Consider the following 26,150-nt stretch of genomic DNA (forward strand, 5'->3'; position numbering starts at 1 on the left):
TCACTCCCTTCACCACTGACACTCTGTAGCTGCAGTGTGTGCTATCTACAAGACTCAGTGCTAAGGCTTCTTCAACAGCACCTTTAAAATGTGCAACCTCTGCCACTTAGCAGGTGCTTGGAAATGCCACCACACATGAAAATATATCACCGTTTGTTCATTGAAGCTGAGTCAAAAACCTGGAACTTCCTAATGGCACTGTGCATAAAACGACATCATGTTCTGCAGAGGTTTAAGAAAGCACCTTACCATCACCTTCTCGAGGACAATTAGGGATAGGCAATGAATGCTGGTCTTGTCAGCGATGCCTACATCCCATGAATGAATAAAGAAAAAAGGCACTATGGGGTGTTTTAGTATGTTAAAGACACTATGTAAAAACAAATTGTTGTTGTTCAGGGCCCACTATCCGGCTTTCCCTTCGCACCTGACTGCAGATTTGAATTCCTTTCAATACAATACAGTCTAGTTATTGTTACCATCATCTTTGTGAATCAGCAATTTTCACCCACAGTACAATCCACTAACCTTTCTATTCAAGTGACTGATCATCGTCTGTTTGCAGCTCCACTCAAACTTTCCCCCAACTCGATGCTGCTCCACATTTCTTGCTGGGTCATCCAAGCACAGCTTTACCAGAAATACAGAGAGCAGGATCACACCAAGACCTCTGTCGCAGCACTATAGAGTGGGGGGGAGACCAGGACATGCCCGCTTTGTCGGCACTAGCTGCAATATGGTAAGTTTAAAGGTCCAGTATGAATGTTAGTGAATGGGTAGGTTGGCAGGGTGGCTATGTGGATGAGTCAGCTCAGCAGGATAGTTGGATGGTCAGGAGGGACGTAACATTGTTTGGCAGGAAGGGCTAGAGTGGTCGTGGGTAGGGCTAACGTGGTCAGGACGAGATGGTTGAGAATTCAGGGGATTAGTTGGGCCGAGGGGTCGGGGGGGTAGTCAGGTATTCGGAGGGGCTGGAGTGTGGTGGTCAGTAAAAGTGATGGGGATGGTCGGTTGTATAGCTTCTCAGGAGTTAGACTAGGATTTTTCTGTCCCTTTTTCCTGGGTAACTATCCACGTAAGTACATTGGAAATGTCTGAAGTTTCTGCCTTTAGGGCCCTGAGATCAGTAGGGAAGCCCATCAGAAGTTTAAACTTGCTGTTCAATTCCCAGAGATGTCAGTGCATCAGGAACTCTGCAGGGTCCCAAAATACATCTTGGGTCATACATCCGGTTTTTGGCCTGGAAACTGGAAGTTTTGGGTGATGTTTTCTGGTCAAGTTTCATAATTTTTGTGGTGTGCTCTTGAAAATGTACTCCAGTAAGTCAGTCACTGTATTTGAAATGGTCACAGATTATAATGCAAGTTTGCTTGCTGAATTACCAACTAAGTTCGTTGTATGAGTTGGGAGCCATAGTCATTTACAGCACTGAATCAGCCCCACTCCCCCACTTGATCCCCATAGCCCTGGAACTTCATTTCTTTTAAGTGCCTATCCAATTTCCTTTTGAAATCGTTGATTGTTTCTGCTTCCACCTCCCTCATGGGAGCGAGTTCCAGTCATTATCACTCGCTGCAGAAAAAGGTTCTTCCACACATTCCCTCTGCATCACTTTCCTAAAATCTTAAATCTCTGCCCCTAGTCAGCTAGTGGGAAGAGATTTTTCTTGTCTATCTTATCTAAGCCTATTATAATATTGTACACCTGTAATAAATCTATCAAATGGGGCGGGGGTCATGGGTTGAATACCATACAATTTACTTTTGGATCCAAGTTGAGATCCTATTAGTTGCCCACTGCATCTCGTTAATTTGGAATGGCATGTCAGGGAATACTAAAATAGATGGTTTAGTAAGCCAGTGCCCTGCATTGTCCTGTGTGTAATGAACCATAAAGGCAAAAGTCCCAGGTTCAGTCCTTAATCTAAAATTAATTAGTTGATCTCTGGGCCAGCATTGAAGGCCCCACTATTACCTGAGTAGAAAGCAGAAAGTGCATCAGCCAATGTTCCTGCTCCTAATCAGTCTCCAGTGTCCCCTGCTCAAAAGTTTGCAAATGTGCGTATTCTTCATTACTGGAAGTATATATGAACTGCTGTCTCGTGCGGAAGAAGCACTTGTGGCCCTGAACAGTGGTGTGGTAAGTGGTGTTGCATTCACTGCACTTCTATGGGAAGGTGCCAGGGCAAAGGCAGTAGATGGTGGGGTGGCGCATGAGTGTATCTCCGGTGTCATAGAGGGAATAAACTCTGCAAAAGGCTGAGAGCAGAGTGGAAACTGTGTTTGCTGGTGGAATTATGATATTACTGGAAATGGTGAAAGATGATCTGACGAATACAGAGGCTGTTGTTAAAAGTGAAGGCAAAAAAGAGTGATTACAAGGATGGAACACCAGAGTCCTACTGGGGTTTATAATGCGGTAACCCAGTATGAGTCTCTCTTTGCGGGGCTGTGGGTAGGGGAGCAGGTGAAAACTGGAAGAAATAAAAATTGAAATCTCCTCTTAAAATATATAGTTAGATTATGGTCAAATTAACATTAGGTTGTACAAGCTCCATTGCAAAAGCAAAGTGTTTCGTTTTCTACATCAATTCGACCAGTTGTGTACAATGTGAGGAAGAGCCATGTGACTGCTGAAAGAGAAAGCTAAGGCTGAAGCAACCAGTCTTGTGACTCCAAGAAAGATGGGAGGAACAACAGAGAAATTACGTAATGCATATCTGCTAAACGAAAACTGTTGATACAGGAGTCAGCTTCCTTCGTTTGTTTTTAACTTGACGGTTGAGCCTATTGAAGTAAATGAATTTAAAATAGAAGGTATGACTTGAAATTTTCTTTTTAAGCTTTTTTGCTGATATATTTTAAAACCTATAAGGATTTAAAGTTGAATCAGGCATTTCTGCAGTTAATCTTCTGCAGTGAAATTCGTATAAAGCTGGTTCGAGAATATCTCCTAACTAGCTGGGGCTAGCAGTATTTGCACAAAATTCCTAGACATGCTTGCATTTTTCTGGATCACTTTTCCTTTCAGTAGCTCATATTTCCATTAACAAATACAGTTTTTCCTAATCTAGGACTATACACAGACTCTTTGTATAGGGAGGTCAATGCACATACAGACAGAGTGATGGATCTTGGCCTGGCTGAGGATCACTTCTCTAAACCAGTGGCAAGTATTGACTTTCTTTTAATTTAAATGCAGATAAGTAAAACATTTAAATTGTTGAGCATAAACCTTAGAGAAGTATTTAATTCACACGGCCTGTTTTCCTAAGGAATGAAGCTGAAATATCCATTTTAAAAATTATTTTTATGCTCTTCACCCCAAGTCTGATGCCAGTGAAATAATTTTGGTTCCAGTATAGATTCGTCTGCCTAGAATGTTGCTCAGTATCTTCGTATTATAATCTTCTGTGGAATGCTATTTGAATTAGGGTTAAGATTATTTATGTTGTGCTTTCTGATGATTCTATTCTCTAAGCACAAATTCTTTATTCTTCAATGAACATAAATGAGCTGGTTTAAGCACGAGGTAATGACATATTTCCTCCTACCTCCCAAATTGTGGAACAATCCAACAGAAATCTATTTTTACAAACATAGGTTGGGGGGCAGTTGTGCTCTGAACTAGAGTCTAAAAAATGAATTGGATGCCGACTGAAAATGAACATTAATATAATGAATAGCACTACAAATAAACCTACTCCATGGCCTTGTTGGTGTCGGCATCTGAAGAGGGTTCAGTGGTGGTGTGTCCAGAAGAATCTGGTGCTACTGTTTCCACAGTTGCCATGTAGGTGCTTTGTCTTGGGAGAAAAACTATTTCCAGTGAAGGACTTTATTGTTTGTGTTCGTGAATATCAAAGTGTTTTTACTGTTCCAGCACTTGGTATAAGATGTTATTCTTTCACACTTGGTGATCGGGATTGTGTTGGTATTATGCCTTTTTGCAATGTGACTTAATTGGAGGCAGCCAAGAGAAAATAACCACACTGCCTTGATGGTTGCTGACGGCATTTCCCTGGCTATCTTCTGACCCATTAGCACCTGCTTCCCCACCACAGGGTTGGAAACTACTCTCTCTGATCATGCCACCCTGCAACCTGGAATAGAAGGAGAAATCTCAATCAATCCAGAACCACTGCTCAGGTGCTGGTGAGTGCACATCCAGCACACTGCACACTAATTGCCCCCAGACAGCACCAGGAGATGAATTGGCGCCGTATCCTGTATCTGGTTGTATCTAGTCATTGGTCTGAAATTTAAGCTCAAATGTACATGCAAGCAGAGTACACCGGTTTAAAGTGATTGGCAAAAAAAAGCAATGGCAACATGAGGAAAATCTTTTTTTTATGCAGCAAGTGGTTAGGATCTGGATTGTGCTATCTGAGAGTGTGGTGGAGGCACATTCAGTCGTGGATTTCAAAAAGAATTGGATCATTTATCTGAAGAGGAAAAAAAAATTGTAGTGCCACAGGAAAAAAGTGGGGTAGTGGCACTAGGTGAGTTGCTTTTGTAGAGATCCAGAACGGACATGACAAGCTGAATGGCCTATGTCTGTTCTGTAACCATTCCATATGCTAACAGGTTTTGGTGCTGGCTTGTTTCTGGATCACTCTTAATGTAAGCAGTAAAGAATTTCATGTTCTTCACCTTGACCGTTGCCTGTTTTCTGTGTTTTTGTTAATGCAGGGATCATTTGTGGCATTAGACATTGAAAATCTGAAGCGTGCAATTGATGAGGTGAAGCAAGTTATATTAGATTTGCCGGAGCATTCAGAGAAGCAGAAAGATGCCGTTGTTAAACTTATTCATCTCCGGCTTAAACTACAAGAACTGCAGGTTTGAAATGTACAGTGTACAAATTTTTAAAAAATCTACCATAATTGAAGGGAGGGTAAACTGCAAAATGATGCGTACAAGTGGAGTGATCTGATGGACAATAAAGGGATCGGATGTGTTACCATTAAGAGTAGAGAAGGGAGCATCAAAAAGATACTAATAGCCATTTCAATGGTAAGATAAAGTGCTATTAAACTGGTTTTGTCAAGTAACTTTGACAAAGGCTTGGAATGAGCTTTGCCTGCTTGGCCAAGTATATTAGACCATAGCATGCTCAAAATAGAGGAGAAGGAGAAACCTGGTTACCACAGGCCAGCCAACCTGATGCCGATGGCAGGGAAACTTTGAGGCACTGTGTAAGTATAATAACCAATGAGAAGGATAGGAACACATTTCAGGAGGATGTAGACAGGCTGATGGAATGGGGAGACATGTGGCAAATGAAGTTTGATGCAGAAATGTGGGAAATGATTCATTTTTGAGGGAAAAATGAGTAGAATGAACAATTTTCAAAAGCGATACAATTTTTTTTAAGGGGATTGTGGAATAGAGAAACCCAGGATAGATGAATAAGTCTTTAAAGATGGCAGGACAAGTTGAGAAGGCTGTTTAAAAAGGCATGCAGGATCCATAACTTGAGGCATTGAATACAGAAGCAAGGAGGTTGTCTCAATTCTTTAGAAAAACGTGGTTAGGCCCTAGCTGGAGCAGTGTGTCCATTTCTGGGCACCACACTTCTGGAAGGATGTAAAGACCTTGGAGAGAGTCAAGAGGAGACTTTACTAGAATGGCACCAGCAATGAAAGACTTCAGTTGCATGAAATGGTGCCATCAAAACATTGCATTTCCAGCAATCCTTAACAACAGCAATAGCTTGCATTCATGTGATGCCTTCACTGCAGAAAAATGTCCCAAAGTTCTTCACTGAGGCCTAATGGATAAAATGGACACCAAGCCAAAATGGAGATGTTGGGAGAACTGACTAATAGCTTAATCAGTCACGTGGGTTAAACAGGGTTTAAAGGAAGAGAAAGAAATGGGAATGGTTTAGAGAGCAAATTCCTATATATGGAACCTAGGAGGCTCAAGTGGCAACCACCTAATGGAGCAGTGTATGAGGGAGGATTATACATGAGCAGCTAGAGTCAGAAGAACAGTTTATTGCAAAGATTGGCAGGGTGGGTGGATGCAGGAGGGAGATTTGCAGGACTTGAGATGACAGATGAGGGCTCAGGCCATGAGGATTTTAAATACGAAGATGAGAACTTGGGAGACTGGCAGCTAATATAGATCAACAAAGACAGAGGTGATGATTGAGGAGGGCGGTGTAGGATAGTATATGGGCACAAGAGTTTTGGATGAGCTGTTTCTGAGAGAGTGGAGGATCAAAACCTGACCAAGTAAGCATTGGAATAATCTATGGTCTTGATGATGGAATGGATAGAGGGTTGGAAGTTCCACTCAAGGGTGAATAGCATGTTGAAGTTAGAAGCAGTCTGGTTCATCCTTAAATATTGGCTGAGTAAGGGAAGGAGTTGATGTCAAAAATACTGAGTTTGTAGGAGCAGCTGAAGGTGATGGTTTTAGTCGTCAGTGTTTAGCTAGAGGAAATTGTGATTCATCCAAGGCTGGGATTTTCAACAAGCAGCATAATCGCACCGAGGCATTTGCGAGAGGCGATGAAGAGTAGAGCGGGGGGTGATGATCCCCATTTCTTCAGATGATGTTGCCATGATGCATCATGTAAATGAGTTATTAGATCAAAAGTGGAGGCTTGTGGATTGTTTGACATTGAAACGTTGGTACGTTGAGGACTCTGAACCTCCCTAGAAAGATTGGGGTTGTAGGGGAGCAGGGGCTGTGTTTCTAATGTCAGGACCAGAGTTTGGTGAACTTAGTTTGGGAATTGTGGTTGATTGTAGTCACAGGATGTGCTGCCAATGTAAAAAAACTAGGTATAACTTGATTTGAAGCCTATTCATAATCAATAGTTCTCTATGGAAGTTAATTTTGTTTTTGCATATCCAGGGATTGCTCCTATAGACAACTGCTCTTCACCTTGTATGAACCTTTGTTCTCAGGGTTCTCAGAATAAGGGGTAGGCTATTTAAGATTGAGATGAGGAGGAATTTCTTAACTTGGAGGGTAGTGAATCTTTGGAATTCTCTGCCCCAGAGGGCTGTGGAGGCTCAGTTGTAGAGTATGTTGAAGACGGAGATCATGGATTTCTACATATTAGAAACATCAAGGGATGTGGGGATAGTGCAGGAAAATAGTGTAGAAGTAGATCAGCCATGACCTGATTGGTGGAGTGGGCTCGAAGGGATGAATGGCCTACTGCTCCTATCTCTTACATGCTCAACTTCATGCTCCTATCTCTTACATGCTCAACTTCATCTAGTTAGATATGGCAAAATATGAATGCTTGTAATAACTTCAGATGAGATCAGATAATATTGAGGGGACAGGTACAGTATTTATATATCTGAGCCATTCAGCAAGAGTGCTTTACTGACATAATATTTTTTCTCAAAATGAGACACTAAGGTTCATACTGCAGATATTTTAAAACACGCGCGGATAATTCCTCAAATTTCCATTTTCCTTGCATTAGTCATACTGTGCCATTAATTTCTTGTACTCCAATCCCTTAGCTGAGTAAAGGATAAGGAAGCCTTGCTACAGTTCTAAAGGGCTTTGAGTAAACTATAACTAGAGTACTATGTGCAGCTTTGGTCTCCTTATCAAAGGAAGGATTTATTTGCCTTGGAGGTAAGGACTGCCTAGATTCACTAGATTGATCCCTGGGCTGAGTGTTGTCCTCTTATGAGAGGCTGAGTAAATTAGGCCTATACTTTAGAGGAATGAGAGGTGATCTCATTGAAACATGCAGAATTCTGATGGGGCTTTACAGGGTAGAGATTGCTTCCCCTGACTGGGAAGTCTAGTAGGGGAGGCAGTGGCAGAGTGGTAATGTCGTTGGACTAGGAATGCAGAGGCCCAAGCTAATCCTCTGGGGACACAGGTTTGAATCCCACCACAGTAAGATAATAAGGACTCAAAAGTTCATAAAATCATAGAAATGTACAGCACAGAAAAGAGACTGTTTGGTCCATCATGCCTATATGTTAACTCTTTTAAAGAGCAGTTGTGTTTAGTCCTACATCTCTGCTTTTTATTTGTAACTCTTAATTTTCCTCATCCTCAAGTACCTACCCTACCTTCTTTTAAAGCTATTTATGCTTCCACCAACTTTTCAGATAGTCTGTTCCAGGTCTTGACAACTGAGTGAAAACGTTTCTCCTCTTCTCTCATCTAGATCTTTTTGTTAAACTTCTTAGTCAGTTGATGAAGGAGAAGACCAGAAGTTCATCTTTACTCAGTTTTAGATTTATTCACAAAGTGAGACAAGTGTATAGCTCCTAACTCTACAATCCACCACCAGTGTCAATGAGTGTCTCTTTATAAGTGCATAATTATTGAGTGAGGGACCACCACCTGTCTCCCCGCCCCCCCCCCCCCACCCCCACCCAAAACCTGTATGCACTTAACCTTAAAAATTTATAATTTAATATTTTTACCAGTGATTTTAGATATGTGACCTCTGGTTATAGATCCACATGCTAGAGGGAATAGTTTTTCTCAGTTCACCCTATCAAAATCTCTCATCTTGAAAACCTCTATTCAGCCACCTCTTAATCTTCTCTGTTACAAGGAGAATATTCTTAACCTTTCCAGCCTCTTCTCTTTTAACCCTCATCCCTGGTAAGTCTGTTAAACTTCCTCTGGAGTTTTTCTAAGGCTTTTACATCTTTTCTGAAATATTGTGCCCAGAATTGTCCACAATACTGCAACTGAGGCCTAACTAGTGATTTTTAAAGTTCTAGCATAATATTTTCACTTTTATATTTGATTCCTCTATTCATAAACACAAATAACTCATATGTTTTAGGAATGTGAAAAACATTTGAATCTTGAGGGCAATACTGCAGTTTTTAACTGACAATTAAAATTATTTAAGAATGTAACAAAAGACATAGGAACAGGAGGAGACCATAGACCCCCTTGAGCCTCTGCCATTTTTCAATGCAATCATGGCTGATCTTTCTGCCTTAACTTCACTTTCCTGCCATTCCCATTTCCCTGATTTCCTGACAGTCCAATCTGTTTTATATATATTCAATAATGGAACATCTGCCAAGATTCATGATCCTTTGAGTGAAAAAATTTCTCATCTCTGCCCTAAATGATGACTCCCTTATCCTGAGATTGTGCTGCAAATTCCAGATTCCCCAGCCAAGGGAAACAACCTCAGTGTCTGCTCTGCCAAGCCTCTTCAGAATCTCGTATCAGAATCTTTTATGTTGCAACATACAAGAGATCACCTCTCATTCTTTAAACTCCAGAGAATACAGACCCAATTTATTCTGCCCCTTACCGTTGGACAAGCCTTTCTTGTATATCCTTGATTTTCTTTGCTCCACAATTGGCAGTCATTCCTTCAGCTGTCTGGACCCTAAGCTCTCGAATTCCCTCCCCCTTAAACCACTCTGCCTCTCCCTCCTCCTTTAAGATACTCCTTAGAACCTATCTCTTTAACCAAGCTTTTGGTCACCTGTCCTAATGTTTCTTTATGTGGCTTGGGGTCAAATTTTGTTAGTTGCTCTTGTGAAGTGCCTTTGGGTGTTTTGTTGTGTTAATGGTGTTATATAAATACAAATTGTTAGGAAATAGTGAATTTGATAGTGTGGCCTCCACAAGAGAATATGGTCTTCAGTTACAAAGTTAGTCAGGAACTCTGATTACACGCATTGAATAGAAATGCTTCAGTAAACTTAATGTAAAAGTGCCATTGTTAGATAGATGTTTGACCCTTTTCTTTTTTGCTGGCTTTCTTTATAGGACCCTGATGAAGATGAACCAGATATTCAAATTTTGCTTGAACATAGATTTTACAAGGAAAAAAGCAAAAGTGTCAAACAGTTTTGTGACAAGTGCAGCACGATTATATGGGGCTTGCTTCAAACCTGGTATACCTGCACAGGTGAATACTTGATGTTTACCCCAGTTCACGTTTGCTGTGGCCGAGGTCCATTTAGAATAAAATCCTCAAATAAGCAAAAGTAAACATCCCACGATCGAATTTAAAAAAATTCCAATTATCATGTATTTTTGAATGTCCACTTTGGAATAATTCACTTTAATAAAATATAGATATGTATATTAGAACTACTGAAGTGTTTTTTTTGTAAGGAGGCTTGTATGTTCAGCAGGAGGAAATTGCCCAATGAAGTCAGTAATTTTTTTTTTGGCAACGTAATTGTTAGGTTAAATTTTAAAGGGTTACATTTTATAGAATTCGGAGTTTAAATTTTCATCTCGATTAAATCTAGCATTTGAATCTTCATTCAAGTGAGTAATTACAGTTGTTGATCTAAGGAATTTGCAGCTTTGTAATAATGCCTTTTAGGCTTCATTATTAAAGAAGCAAAATTGCAACACACCTGCAGGATCTGTTGCACTAAGGTGTTTAACTTTTAATGCTGTTGAAAGAAGAGACATCATGTCTAAGCTTTTTGTCTTGCACTCATCAGGACACTTGCAAGAATACCAATATAGTGAAGAAAGTGCTGTTGCCATGGAGAATGCACCAGTAATGGTGGCTGACAGTTAACTGCCAAGCATTTTGAAATTTAAACCAGGCAGCTTGACCCTGATTGGTCAAGGCATTTCCCTGAGGAATGAGTTAGCTTATTTTGTTTAGCTGAAACAAGGACAATGTCTTCAAATAACAGGGCCCTGTGTATTAATATATGTAGCTTCCAGCACATGCAAATGTGCCATACTACAAGCCCAACTGACGATCTTAAATTGGCTGTCAGCATAATTCTTAGCACACTGAGGATTACTTAACAGATGTTGTCCAATCGCAGAATCACAACTAATGTTGGACACTGGGTTTTGAGTTTTGCGAGCACGGGCTGGTTGGTACGGTCTGTAGCTTGCCCATTGCAAACAGTGGCTGGGACATGCTGTTTGATACGGTCTGCCAGTCTTTGGAACGTACGGGCTACATACCTAGCATCACAGTGGCAATGAAATTCATATACCACATTACTCATTTATGTGACAGGCAGAACATCTTTTTGGCTTGATGACAGAATCTTGTTGGTGGCGAACACCACTTGTGTTGCTACTGCATAGTAGCTGCGTGAAACAGCTAGCTTCACCTGTTGCTCAAATTTTTGAGCTATCTTGCCCTTCCTAGGTAATCTGAGGTAGAATGGGCACTTTTCAGGGCCAAAAGAGATGGTCTTAGGCCCATTCATGAGTTTGTGATATACAGCACGAAATGATCTGATCAGGGTAGCCATTATCCTGCAGGATGCCTTTGATGCATCCTACTTCAGCATAAAGCTTGCATGGTGAGCAAATGGCTCGTACCCTATTTACAAGATTGTCGATAAGACCAGTGGTAGAGGGCAGTTAAATGAACTCCCCTTCTTTGACGTACTAGTTGAGAAATCTACCAGGGGGTTCTCTACCACTGTCTACCGCAAGCCTACCTTCACTGGTCAATATAGGCGTTGGAATTCTTACAGTTCCACGCGCTATAAGATTGGTCTTATCGGCAACCTTGTAAGTAGGGCCCAAGCCATTTGCTCAGCATGCAAGCTTGATGCTGAAGTAAGGCCATTTAAAGGCACCTTGTGGGATAATGGTTACCCTGATCAGATCATTTTGCACTGCATATCACACAAACTCATGAACGGGCCTAAGACCGTCACCTTCGGCCCTGAAAAGTGCCCATTCTTCCTCAGATTACCCTGGAAGGGCAAGGTGTCTCAAGAATTTGAGTAACAGGTGAAGCTAGCTGTTTCCTGCTGCTACTATGTATAGCAACATGTGTGGTGTTCGCCACAAACAGGATGTGGTATATGAAATTCAGTGACTGAGATGCTAGGTAAGTAGGCCATACATCCCAAAGACTGGCGGATCATATCAAACAGCATGTCCCAGCCGTTGTTTGCAGTTGTCAGGGTAGACCACACCTAACCAACCGGTGCTTACAAGACTTAAAAAAAAAAGCGTCCAACGTTAGATGTGATTCCACAATTGGGCAACATTTGCTAAATAATCCTCAGTGTGCTAAGAATTATGCTGACAACCAACTTAAGATTCAGTCGGGCTTACAGTATGACGCATTTGCATGTACTGGAAGCTGCTCATTAATAATGGGCCCTGTTCTGTGCAGTCAGAAGGAACATGTACACTGTTTCCGCTAAACAAATTGACATCCATTCGCTGACTCAGGGAAGTGTCTTGACCAATCAGGGTCAAGCTGCCTGGTTTAAATTTCAAACGATGCTTGACAGTCAACTGTCAGTCACCATCACTGGTGCATTCTCCATGGCAATGCCACTTGCCAACCAATCAGCACTCTCTTCCCATACAGTATAAATTGTTGTTTTCCCTTATATTGGTACTCTTGCGAAGTGTCCTGATGAGTGCAAGATGAAAAGCTTAGGCATGTCTCTTTTTTCAGTGATACTCAAGTTCCGTACTAAACGACTATTTGTTTAACTTTAATTGGAAATATTTTATGTTCCAAACAATTTCTAATATGACTATATATAATGCATATTAATATACAGCCACTTTTAAGATGCATTGTGGCCAAATACTCTACTACACAGACAGGAAATTGGCAGGCAGGACGATTGGCATGGCCCTAAATGAGTTATTTTATAACAATCCTCCCTCTTGATGCATTGAATAGACTGAGACTGGCTCAGCGGGAGTCCTTGAGATGACACAATGTTAACTATTAGGAGAAAAACCTTATGGCATTCTGTGAAAAGTGCTGCTATTGTGAGTGTCTCTTATCTGGTTCAGTTCAGCATTATTTTATCTTTACTGAAAAATAGCCCATTGTTTGCTAAAAATGCAAAGCTTTTATACTTCCATAGCTAACTTGTATTTGCTGGAGTGTGTAATAGTGGTATTCGGGCACAGATAGAGACTACGGTCTCCCCGTGGTCAACTCCAGGACGGGTAACCTTTGTGGCACTGGCTGTTTGCGCTGTCTGCATTTGAAAACATTAGGGGAAACCTATGGTCCAGGAAGATGTTAATGTCTTCAATGAAAGAAAGAATTTGGTAACTTATTCTACAGAATTGCTTCTAACAGTATACTGTGCAATCCAAAATGTCTTATGTCCAGTTATTGTCACACATTCACCTTGCCTACCAATTTTGTGTCATTGACTCTTTGTTTAAGATGTATTGTTTCTCCCATTGCCCTCAAAACCTTCCTGCTCTTTCTTGTTTTTCTTCACTTGTAGAAAAGTTATAAATGCAACTAAGAGAATTGTTCTCATTGTTGTGTAGCCAGTTTTGTGTGCTCATTCACCATTGTCTAGGCCTGACTGACTGACTGGCTGGCTGGCTCTGGTCACAATGTCTAAGTTTGTAGGGCATGAAAGCACTCCTAAACACCCCCCTCTGCTCTTGACATAAGCATCAGGCAGGCTGCCTTAGCAATACAAAAAGAACCTTATGCCAAAAAGTACCGTTAACTTGGGAATTGCTATTCAATGTCTTGTCTTCAAAAAATTGAATAAAATTAAAATCATATTTTTCCCTTGCCTCCTGCCTTACTATTAGTAAGTTTTCATACAGTATGCTCTAGGTATTGTAGTTTCATGAGAGAGGGATGAAAATACAAGTCTGCCGATGCATCTCTTGCACATTATTTCTCCACAGGAGGTAGAAATCAACTGCCCTTTCCTCCCAGTAATTGGGTTGCCAGGCTTTAGGAAATTCCTAAGACTTCTTGTGACAAACTCCTTGCAGGCATTTCTAGCTTTAACTAATTTTGCATATGAATTGAAGTGACTTTTATTTCCAAAAATTAATTTTTTTAATGTTGTGTTACTTCTAACTAATATCTTGTCTTTTAAGAAGATAAACAGGAAGAAAAAAACTGAAGAAATTATTTGGTCCATTTAGTGACTTTTTTTCTCTGTTTAATGAATGAAGCAATTGATTTGATTACTCAGTTTTCTTCTAATCACTAATCCTCTGGTTACTAAACAAATTTGGCTTGTGCATGTTTCATTGATGGAATATGTCATTTGGTGAAATAAGGACTTAGGTTAATTTTGCCCTACAAACTTGAAACACCTTTGAAGTGTGACACAATAGATTGAATGAAAATGTTTTAATTAGGTAAATATTTAATCATTCATGAAGTGTAGACTAACATTTCCCTGAAAGAAAGCAAAACTGCTCTATTGTTTGTGCTTTGAAAAGTGTTTAAAGACTGGTAGAACAGTAGTCACATTTGATTTACATACTGAATAATGTCAGTACTTTTGACTGCAAACCAAATATAGTAAATGGTATAAGGTTATAAACTGGGTTGAAAGGCATTCTCAGGAGATGATGCTTTAATAAATAATATAATTTGGTTGTTATATAATTTGATACTAACTCATCCTGAGAAGAAATAAAATGTTTTGTTTCGGTACTTTTTTGAAATCCTGCTACACTAATTCAAATGTATGGCACACTTGCAGTCTAGTATAAATTCAATGTACTGACACAGAGCATTCTTACCCAGAAAGGAATGTATTGTCAGGAAGGTAAATACAATAAACTATATGAGAAGCTGTGATTAATCTCTCTACTGCTGCATGTCACCGTTTTTCACTGAGTTCAGTTTCCTTGTTGACAGGCTGTTACTACCGGTGTCACAGTAAGTGTTTGAACCAAATCACCAAATCCTGTGTAAGATCAAAGGTCAGCCACCAGTCTGAATTTGAACTCAATATCTGTCCTGAGGTGGGACTGGACAGGCAAGATTATCGATGTGGAGAGTGTCGTCAGCTAGTTTCTCTACGTGGGTACACTATTGTAATCTGCTTTGAAACTTAAACAATTGTCATGTTAATTTATACTTGAAATAAATAGTATATCTTTTTCTGATAAAGGTGAAGTCTGGGGAAGGTTTACATCAAAATCTGGTTGTTTGTTTCAATAACAGTAATGGAAGACTTTGATATTAATTTGACCTGTATTTAATGAATCTTCTGTATAATTTGGTACTTTCCCATGTATATTGGTAGATGTATATCTTGACAGGATAATTGAATGATCAAGAGAGCTTCACTGAATTTTTGCATGCTAATATTGAGGTGTTAAGACTGGATTGTGGAGACTTATTTTCCTTACTGTCTTCAAAACAAAATGGGGGAACGATCACATCAAGCAGCTGGGAGAACTTAGGATCACACTAGCAGCACACTTGGGAAATCTGCACCAAGCAGGAAGTCTCCAGTGAATGTGACTGGGAGAGGGTAACGTCTTAATTTTTGGCTTGGAGAAGATTGAATAATATACGGGGCAACTCTGACAGACAGGGTTATGTATTTGTTTTGATTAAAATGTATTTTTCTGAATTACTTTTGGTGTCTGGACCAAGCAGATCTGACAAATGTATTTTGCTTTGGAATGGTTGAGTGATCAGAAGATGAGAGCTCCTGTGTATTTGTTTATAGTTTCCTTTTTGAGTTAATGAAAAGCTTTCTAGTTCATTGAGTCAGATATGATATTGATGCTGTCATTGGGTAATTACTAAAGATGAGTGTTTTTAAGGAAAATTTCACTTCAAAGTTGAATGGGCTGCAACATCGAACTATTTTTGAAAAACTACCCATTGCTTTGACCGCTTCGGCTGAGCGTTTCAATTTATCTTGTTCTTTGCAGTTAGTCTGCCAAAAATTATGAACCCAGAATCATCTCTTATTGTCAGGCTGCTTAGTTATTAGTTGCCAATATTTGCAGGTGGGTATTGTTGGTTATTGAAAGGGAGAAAGCGCTCCAGACTTATTACTGAAAACTGGGAAAGATGTAGAAATCCAATGAAATCTGTTGCCCTAAAGGAGGTCAGCCCCTCCCACCCACCCCATAGTTTCAACTCCTTCATTTCAATGATGATTGCACAATTTGTTCATTATAGTTTGCCAACAAAAATATTAAGTTGCCAATTGAGTTTTATTTCACGAATGGCAAATCTTATCTTACAATCTCCTCACGATAAAGATATGACTTCCTTGGCATCACTTCTTAGCACATTAACTGAAATCTACAAATAGCAACAGTTACAGTTACAGCTTACAGTTAGTGTTACAGTTCAGCCTTTCTCCCAACGCTCCCACCTTTTAGAACACAAGTTAATTTCCATAAGCAGAACAACCCTGTTCTGAGGAGAAACTTGCACCCATGTGCATACTGTTAGTGGAGCAGCATGTTACCGGAAAATTACCAGTTTTTAAAAATTCATTCATGGGATGTGGGCACCGTTGGCTGGGACAGCATCTATTACCCATCCCAATTTCACCTTGAGAAGGTGGTGGTGAGCTGCCTCCTTGAACCACTGCAGTCCATTCGGTGTAGGTACACCCACAGTGCTGTCAGGGAGGGAGTTCCAGGATTATGACCCAGCGACAGTGAAGGAACGGTGATATAGTTCCAAGTCAGGATGGTGAGTGACTTGGAGGGAAACTTGCAGGTGGTGGTGCTCCTGTGTGTCTGCTGTCCTTGTGTTTCTAGATGGCAGCAGTTGTGGGTTTGGAAGGTGCTGTCTAAGGAGACTTGGTGAGTTCCTACAGTGCATCTTGTAGATGGTACTGCCACTGAGTGTTGGTGGTGGAGGGAGTGACTGTTTGTGGATGTGGTGCCAATCAAGCAGGCTGCTATGTGCTGGATGGTGCAAGCTTCTTGAGTGTTGTGGGAGCTGCACTCATCCAGACAATTGGAGAGTATTCCATCACACTCCTGATTTGTGCCTTGTGGATGGTGGACAGGCACTGGGGAGTCTCGGTGGGTTACTTGCCGCAGGATTCCTAGCCCCTGGCCTGCTCTAGTAGCCACAGTATTTATGTGGCTAGCCCAATTCAGTTTCTGGTCATTGGTAGCCCCTAGGATGTTGATAGTGGGGGATTCAGCAATGCTAATGCCATTGAATGTCATGGGGCAATGGATAAATTCTCTTTTTGGAGATGGTCATTGCCTGACATTTGTGTAGTGTGAATGTTACTTGCCACCTGTCCGCCCAAGCCTGGATATTGCCCAGGTCTTGCTGCATTTGGACATGGACTGCTTCAGTATCTGAGGAGTCATGAATGGTGCTGAACATTGTGTAATCATCAGCAAACATCCCCACTTCTCACCTTATACTGGAGGGAAGGTCATTGATAAAGCCGTTGAAGACAATTGGGCCAAGGTCACTACCCTGAGGAACTCCTGCAGTGATGTCCTGGAATTCAGAATATTGACCTCGCAACAACCATAACTATCTTCCTTTGTGCTAGGTATGACTCCAGCCAGTGGAGAGTTTTCCCCTTGATTCTTGTTGACTCCAGTTTTGTTAGGGTACCTTGATGCCACATTTGGTCAAACGCTGCCTTGATGTCAAGGGCAGTCACTTTCACTTCACCTCTGGAGCTCAGCTCTTTTGTCCATGTTTGAACCAAGGCTGTAATGAGGTCAGTAGCTGAGTGATCCTGGCGTAACCCAAACTGAGCGTCATTGAGCAGGCTATTGCTAAGCAAGTGCCACTTGATAGCACTGTTGATGACCCCTTCCATCACTTTACTGGTGGCCGCAAGTAAACTGATGGGGCGGTAATTGGCCGTGTTGGATTTGTCCTTTTTTTCTGTACAGGACATACCTGAGCAATTTTCCACATTGCTGGGTAGATGCCAGTGTTGTAGCTGTAGTGGAACAGCTTGGCTAGGGATGCAGCAAGTTCTGAAGCACAAGTCTTCTGTACTATTGCTGGAATATTGTCAGGGTCCATACCCTTTGCTGTATCCAGTGTCTTCAGCTGTTTCTTTGATATCGAGTGGAGTGAATCGAATTGGCTGACTGGCATCTGTAATGCTGGGGACCTCCGTAGGAGGCCAAGATGGATCATCCACTCAATACCTTGGGCTGAAGATTGTTGCAAATGCTTCAGCATTATCATTTGCACTGACGTGCTGGGCTCCCCCATCATTGAGGATGAGGATATTTGTAGAGCCTCCCCCAGTAAGTTGTTTAATTGTCACCACTATTCATGACTGGATGTGGCAGGACTGCAGAACTTAGATCTGATCTGTTGGTTGTAGAATCGCTTAGCTTTGTGTATTGCTTGCTGCTTATGCTGTTTGGCACTCAAGGAATTCTGTGTTGTAGCCTCACCAGGTTGACACCTCATTTTTAGGTATGCCTGGTTCTGCTCCTGGCATGCCCTCCTGCACTCTTCATTGAACCAGTGTTGTTCCCCTGGCTTGGTAGTAATGGTAAAGTGGGGGATATGCCAGGCCATGAGGTTAGATTGTGATTGAGTACACTTCATGGCTGCCCAGTTTGAGTTGCGAGATCTGTTTGAAATCTATTCATTTTATCATGGTGGTAGGGTATCCTCAATGTGAAGACAGTGCTTTGTCTGATACTGTCAAGGATAGATGCATCTGTGGCAGACAGGTTGGTGGTGGTAATTACATTACAATGCATTGGAGAGCACATCAACATCCATCACCTTCTCCTGTCTATTATGAAGAGGGCAAATACCATACTGTCAAACAAAAACTAAAGCGAATCATCAGATTTATTTATAAGTAGCTTTTTAGCAAAAATATACAGTGATCGTACTAATTCTTGGAATACAATAATAAAAATCCATTCATAACGGGTCAAATATCCTGTTCTGGAAAGTATACCCTACACCATTCATTATATGACAAGACTTTTGGTCACCAGTCTAGTGCAGATCCATGAGGACACATTGATTTGATAAAGATTTCTTTGAGAGGTGATGGTAGGAATAGTCACATTTTCTGATTGTGTCCAAAGACCCAGTCATACTGGCAAAAGTTGACCTAAAATGAGTGTTCACCCCACTGAACTGTTGTCTTCTGGATTTCACTATTCTGGCTTCAAATGCTTACACCCTATTTCACATAAAGTTCCACATGCTATCGTCCTAGTCCATTTTGTCCTTTTCTGGGAGAAGCAAGAAGACAGAAGCACTTCAGCTGCTGTAGAAATGGAGAATTTAGTGTTGCTGCAAACAAGTAGCTTAGGTCCTGTGCAACCCTGCCCTTCTCTCTCTCTCCCTCTCTCCCCCCAACACAGCCACTGTGGTCCTGCATCAGAGGCTACTATACTGATAGTTAGTGATGTCAACGTACTCATTATGGCATTTACAAGAGTAATGATGCAAACATAAAACATGTTGCCGTACCAAAGTGAAATTCTGAAACATAAACATGTTCATATAGTCCAGTAATGTAGTGCAAAAATTCTCTTGACTGTGGTGTAACTGACTGAAGATGCATAGGATTTCTCCAGTCAGGAGGGTGGGATGATGTTTCATGACTAGCTTCATTATTGTAAAATCAGATTTTTAAAAAAAAGTCTTCTGCCTTTAAAGCACCACTCGTGTTTGTTTCACCTTGATTTTTGTTTTACACTTCAGGTGGTGTGCCTAGTGAAGCGCGTATGTGTGACTACACAGGGCGATATTACTGCAGCAGCTGCCATTGGAATGATGTAGCAGTCATCCCTGCACGTGTCATACACAATTGGGACTTTGAAACCCATAAAGTGAGTGTCATGGATGGGAAGAAGAGATATCATTCCTGTTTGGGAGGGAGAACAATATGGTAACAGCTATGAGGATGGAAACCGGAAAGTAGTCAAGTGGGTTTCAGAAAATTATATTGGCCCTAACCAGGATTGCTATTCTAAGTCAAAAAAAATATATATATTTCTTGTAACTTGCCCTTTGTGGCACTTGATCCTTAATCCATGTGCATGGTTTCAGGTTTACGCCTTTTACTCACCACGCAACTTGTTGAAATTTTGGGGAAAATATGAAATGAAACAATGAATGATTCAGTATACAAACAGTTTTTTGTTTTTGAAGAGATACACAGTATATCATCAATGAGGTCAAACTATAACAGATGATTAAAATAATTAACATGATGAGTTTGTTTGCAGAGCTTAGCCTGGTTCATGGAAACTTGCAAGCCTTAAATTGCACATAATCACATATCCACAGTTTCTTTACGTATACAAAACAAAGTGAATGCAACTATTGTGTTTTTAACTGGCAGCAGATCACTTTTCATATGAGCCTGAAATTATCATTCAACCACATATCTGCACCATCACTAAGGCTGCCTCTTCCACCTTTTTTGTATTTGTTCAAGGGATGTGGGCCTTGCTGGCTAAGCCAGCATTTATTGCCCATCCCTAATTGTTACTGAAAAGGTGATGGTGAGCTGCCTTCTTGAACCGCTGCAGTCCATGTGTTGTTGGAACACCCACAGCGTTGTTTCAGAGGGTGTTAAGTGTTTTGACCCAGCAACAGTGAAAGAACAGCAATATAGTTCCAAGTCAGGATGGTGGGTGGCTTGAAGGGGAACTTGCAGGTGATGGTGTTCCCATGCACCTGCTGCCCTTGTCCTTCTAGCTGGTAGAGGTCGTGGGTTTGGAAGGTGCTGTCAAAGAAGTCTTGGTGAGTTGCTGCAGTGCATCTTATAGATAGTGACAGCAGTGTGTACTGTGTGTTGGTGGTGGAGTGAGTAAATGTTTATTGTGGTGGTTGGGGTGCCAATCAAGTGGGCTGCTTTGTCCTGGATGGTGCCAAGCTTCTTGAGTGTTGTTGGAGCTGCACCTATCCAGGCAAGTGGAGTGTACTCCATCACACTCCTGACTTGTGCCTTGTGGATGGTGGACAGGCTTTGGGGAGTCAGGAACTGAGTTACTCGGCACAGAATTCCCAGCCTATGACCTGCTCTTTTAGCCACAGTATTTAAAAGTCTGGTCCAGTTCGGTTTCTGATCACTGGTAGCCCACTATGCTACCACCTCCATCCATAACATCTCTGCCTCTGCTTCAGCTCTTCTGTTGATGAAACCATCATCTATGCTTTTGCTGCCTCTAGACTTGACTATTCTAATGCACTCATGGCTGGCTTCCCATGTTCTACCCTATAAACTTGTCATCCAAAACTGTTTCCCATGTCCTAACTATTGCCAAATGCTGTTACTCATCACCCCTATGCTCACTGATTTAACACTAGCTCCTGGTTAAATAGTACCTCAATTCTAAAATTCTCATTGTTTTCAAATCCCACTCCCATGGCCTGCCCCATCCCTATCTCTGTAATCTCCTCCAGCTCTAAGACCCTTTTAAGACATCTGCACTCCTCTAATTCCAGGCTCTTAAGCATCCCCCAATTTTAATCGCTCCGCCATTGATCATGCCTTCAGCAGCCAAGGCCCTAAGCTCTGGTGTTCCCTCCCTACATCGCTCCACCTCTTTACCTTACTTTCCTCCTTTAGAACGCTCCTTAAAACCTACCTCTTTGATCAAGCTTTTGGTCATCTGTCCTAATGTCTCCTGTTGTGGCTTGTTGTCTTATTTTGTTGTATAATGCCTCCGTGACATGTCTTAGGATGCCTTATTATGTTAAAAGTGAAAGGTAAATACAAGTTGTTGTGTTGGCTTCATGTTTGTTTATAGTCTGGTGAAACAAAGGTTCATTGAAGCAACCTTGATAGGCAACAGCTATACTCCCTCTTTGCTTTGAAGTCAGGACTGGAGCAAAGAAAGATACCATAATGGTAACCTTCGCAATTAGAAAAAAGCAGGAAATAAAAGCAGTGATGCAGGGATTTCTAGTCATCAACATGCTTGTGTCTATACAACAACACATTTGATTTAATGAATGATGATCCCTCCATTGCTGGATTAGCAATCGCCAATAATCAGCTGTAGTGCTTGTTTCCTCATCTACCCTGATAAGGCGCAGATGTTTAAAGTGACAAAAACAACTTAGTCACGATGTACATTTCCCTAAAACAAAAGAGCTACTATCTTCAGTATGTAAGGGAGACATTTAGACTTTGCATAATACTACAAGTTCACATATTTCCACAAATAAATATAGGGCTCAATTTTAATTTTCAAGACAGAAATTGGGTCAGACAATTTTCCTGCTTCATGATCCTGGCTGCTGTCTGGACTAGTGTCGTTGTCACTGCCTCTGAAAGCCCCCCGTATCAACCTTCACCACCACCACCCCACCCCCTCCACCGTATCAACATTCAACCCCCCTTACTGCCCCGTATAGACCCCCATCGTATCAGTCCTCTCCCCAGCCTGGCACCTCAGTGCCCATACCCCCCTCTGTTGGCCCACCGCCTTAGCATCACCACCTCTCCCTCCCCCCCAGTATCCACTATGCACACAAATCTTGAACCCTGTAATAACATTAGGAATTCATTGAGATGCTTATAAAATTCTCAAAATAAACATCCTCATTCAAATTTCATTTTTTAAAAATCCTATTAAGGGGTCATAAAGCTGTCAAGACAAATTCTCAGTCCCCCTGACAGCTCTTAACTCTTGCTGAGCTGAATCCATTAATGGAATTTAGAATTCAGTCATGCATTCATGATGAGATTCCATTGCACAACTGTGTCAACAAAACCTCCAGAGCTGAATAGATAAAGATTTTTAAGTCATAGAAAGAGCTCAACTATCTGTTCAGACTTTGAAGCAGGGAAACAGATGTCTGAGCTGTCTTTCCACAAAAAGATTAAATCACAGGGGACAATTGACAGATTGCCAATATTCTTCAATGCATAAGATCACTTTATCCAGTGGATAATGTATTTTGATGCATCTTAAGTTTTTGCCACTTTCACAATACTGGTCAATTTAATGGTCACTTACCTTTTAAAGAACAAATCCCTATCATCAATTGCTGCATTAAAAGCATTTAACTTATCACTTAGCATTTCATTATGACATTTGAAGTTGGCAACATCTTTGTCAAAAGGTTCCCAATTCCGGAACAGGGCTTCCCTCATGGTTTGTAACTCCTCTAAGCTGTGAACCATACTACTTTTAGAAGCTGGTCCACCTCATCAAAATCACAGGTGGCCTGAAATGTCCACCCCACAATGCAGCCAGCAATGCTGGGAGTGCTGTGTGTGGCCTCACAACACGCACCCTAATCCTGCACTGCTAAAGTTGCCAACGACGGGAATGGGGGCAGGAATCCCACAATCGGGTCCCATCCACCGTATCTTTTGCCAGCCCTCCTCCGTTCTGACTTGAACGGAGGGATGAAAATCCAGCCCACCGCCTTTGATTTTAAACTAGACGGATCTTAAATCCATCTTGGTTGGATCAAGACCACAAGGTATCTTAGACTATGTTTTGTAAACTGTCTGAAAATGGTACCAGTGTGGGATGTTTTGATGCATTACTTGGCAGAGGATGTGAATACGTTTAAACTTGAGGCTTCTATAGTTAGGAGACTTAACACTTGCAGATGCTATTTGAGGTTGTGCTACTTGGGTCTTTGTCTGATTTTTTTTTTTCCTTCCTTGTTACTTGACATTAGGTGTGCCGTTATAGTATGAGGTACCTCACACTGATGATTTCCCGGCCGGTACTGAAACTCAGAGCGATTAATCCGCTTCTCTTCAACTATGTGGAGGAATTGGTGGAAATTCGGGTATGCCTAGATCCAGTGTACGCTCTACAACTGAAAATGTACAACAAATAAGCCTGCTTTGTATTGATTAAATGCAGCCAGAAGTGCATGTTACTAAAGGCATTAACTAGAAAATAATGTAAATGTTAGGAAGAACTGTACAGACCCTGTAATTACAAATCAGTGATTTGACACATGATTTAAAACATTACACTTTTATGTCAATATTCAGGGGTCGATATGAGGACCGCTGCATTTTTGATATATAATGACCTGGGCTTGGGTATTGATATATCATTTCAAAGTTTGCAGGTGAAAAAACTCAAATGTAGTAAACAACGAGGAGGATAATAACACATCAGGAGGGCAAAGACAGACTGATGAAATGAGCAGACGCATGGCAAATGAAATTTCACAAGCGTGAAGTGATACATTTTGTTTGGAAGAACGAGGAGAGGCAATTTGTACTAAATGGTACAATTTTAATGGGGTTACAGGAGCAGACCTCAGGTGTATGTATGCAAATCCTTTAAGCGGGCAGGGGAATTTGAGACAGCTGTTTAAAAAATCTTACGGGATCCTCGCCTTTATTAGTAGAGGAATAAAGTATGGAAACAAGGAAGTTATGCTAAGCCTTTTAGAAAACACTGGTTTGGCCTCGGCTGGAATATTATATTCAATATTAATGGTCACTTACCTTCAAGAAACAAAGCCCTATCGTCAAGAAGGTTGTCAATGCCTTGGATAGGGTGCAGAAGAGATTTACTAAAGTAGTATCAGGGCTGAGGGATTTCAGTTATGTGGAGAGGCTGGAGAAGCTGGGGTTGCTCTTAGACCAGAGCGAGTTAAGAGGATATTTGATAGAGTTGTTCAAAATCATGAATGGCTTTGGAGCAAAGGAGAAGCTGTTTCCAGTGGCATAAGGGTCTGTAACCAGAAGACACAGATTTAAGGTTTTTGGCAAAAGAACCAGAGGCACCGTGAGGAATCTTCTTTACACAGCAAGTTTTTGTGATCATGAATGTACTGCCTGAAAGAATAATAGAAGCTGTTTCAAAAATAACATTCAAAAGAAAATTGGATAAATATTGAAAGTGAAAAATTCACAAGGCTATGGGGAAGAACAGCATAGTGGGATTCGTTGGATCGCCCTACCAAAGAACAGATCTGGGCACCATGAATTCAGTGTCCTCCAGCTGTGCTTATATCATTCTACGATTCTAGTTATAAAACAAATAAATAATCTGTAGTTACTGATAAATGAATATTGTCCCTTTTGTTTCAACGCTGTCCTTGAAGACTTTTCACAAAATGTAAAAGTTAATCTTCCTTTGTTATAATTTTCAGAATAGCTGCAGAATCTGACCTGGAGTGTTTTATTTTTAATCCAGAATATATGGCATATCAAAAAAAGCAGCTTCAGCCCTATCCTTTCCCTTGAGCTTTGAAAGATTGAGAATTCTGCCTGTTTGGGCCTTCTGTCCTGGACATTTAGCAGAGTATTTTATTTTATGCTGAAATGTTAAACTGAGTAGAGATTGTTCTTGATGAAATGTTCCAATTTCCTCTAAGTTAGTTTTTCTTTATTTCTATCATGCTGTTCTTGTTTAATCTTCTTCAAAATTTTAGTGACCTGTCCTGAAGGAGGGTAGTGCATGTAAAAATTGTTTGTTTAGTTACATGTATTGCCTTTGGTTTCTGCCTGCAGAAACTCCGACAAGACATCCTGTTAATGAAACCCTATTTCATCACCTGTAAGGAGGCAATGGAGGCAAGGCTGCTGCTACAGGTAAGTTTGTTCTGTCATTAGAGCCATGTCCATAAGTGATGTTGTATGCTGTAATATTGATTCAAATGGAAAAGCAAAATCAACATTTTGGTCCAAATTGGCTATTCTGAAATTGAAATTGTAAGAAGAAAATGCATTATATCCAGCTTTTATGGAAGAAATTTTCAGTGTTTGTCTAAATGTTTGCATTTACAGTTACAGGATCGACAGCACTTTGTGGAAAACGATGACATGTATTCTTTACAGGATTTAATTGACATTGCCACTGGGCGCCTGAGCTGCACTTTAACTGAAATCCACACCACCTTTGCAAAGCATATCAAACTGGACTGTGAGGTACAGTCAGACTTTTACTGTTAAAGAATCCTTTAAGGTAACATCAGTCTTCAAAAGGAGAGATTTTTAGGTTCAGGAAACGCACCCCTCAAGCTTTGACCCCCAATAGAAAAATATTGCATTTTTATTGTATTCTTTAAAGAGAATTACAGTATTGTTTCTCAGAGTGATGTTTTTGTGTCCTATTTTTCAGAAAAAGAAATAGCTAAATCCAAACTGTACCGTTTCCTGTCACCTAATTCACTTAAACGTTAATCGTGTTCCTTAAGAGCAATAAGGTGCATCGGAAATCTCGGACCTTGCATGCCATACTTCAATTTCCGTTCAATAGAACAGTGAAATATTTTGCTTAAATGTTTTACCAATTAGGCACATAAACATAAAGTAATGGAAATACTCAGCAGACTAGACCTAATCATTGGAGAAAGATTTCTAACATCTGACATCTGAAATATCAGTTATATAGCTGGCTTTCTACATTGCACTCTTGGGCTTAATTTTACATTTTCAGCAATGGAGTTAGTTGGGATTTGGCATAGTGGTTACGTTACTGGGCTAGTGATCCAGAGACCTGGACTAATGCTCCGGAGCCACATGTTCAAACCCTATCATGGCG

General features: G+C 40.8%; 1 protein-coding gene across 3 annotated transcripts in view; it reads left to right on the forward strand.

Moving 5' to 3' along the window:
- def8 (differentially expressed in FDCP 8 homolog) overlaps positions 1-26,150 on the forward strand; it is a 51,484-nt gene that overhangs the window by 19,351 nt on the left and 5,983 nt on the right. Inside the window, exons 1-9 of one of the 3 annotated variants that reach the window (XM_078544474.1) lie at positions 2,677-2,816; positions 3,074-3,168; positions 4,692-4,841; positions 9,744-9,885; positions 14,581-14,745; positions 19,369-19,496; positions 23,317-23,430; positions 25,118-25,198; positions 25,394-25,534. In XM_078544474.1, coding sequence (XP_078400600.1) covers positions 3,127-3,168; positions 4,692-4,841; positions 9,744-9,885; positions 14,581-14,745; positions 19,369-19,496; positions 23,317-23,430; positions 25,118-25,198; positions 25,394-25,534 — 963 coding nt within the window. In that variant the 5' untranslated portion in view covers positions 2,677-2,816; positions 3,074-3,126. Of the gene's footprint in view, positions 1-2,676; positions 2,817-3,073; positions 3,169-4,691; positions 4,842-9,743; positions 9,886-14,580; positions 14,746-19,368; positions 19,497-23,316; positions 23,431-25,117; positions 25,199-25,393; positions 25,535-26,150 lie in introns of those variants that run through there. The other 2 variants (XM_078544472.1, XM_078544473.1) reach the window with 2 other exon arrangements.

This window comes from Cetorhinus maximus, chromosome 6, assembly GCF_964194155.1.
Source record: "Cetorhinus maximus chromosome 6, sCetMax3.hap1.1, whole genome shotgun sequence".
NCBI classification, from domain to species: Eukaryota; Metazoa; Chordata; class Chondrichthyes; order Lamniformes; family Cetorhinidae; genus Cetorhinus; species Cetorhinus maximus.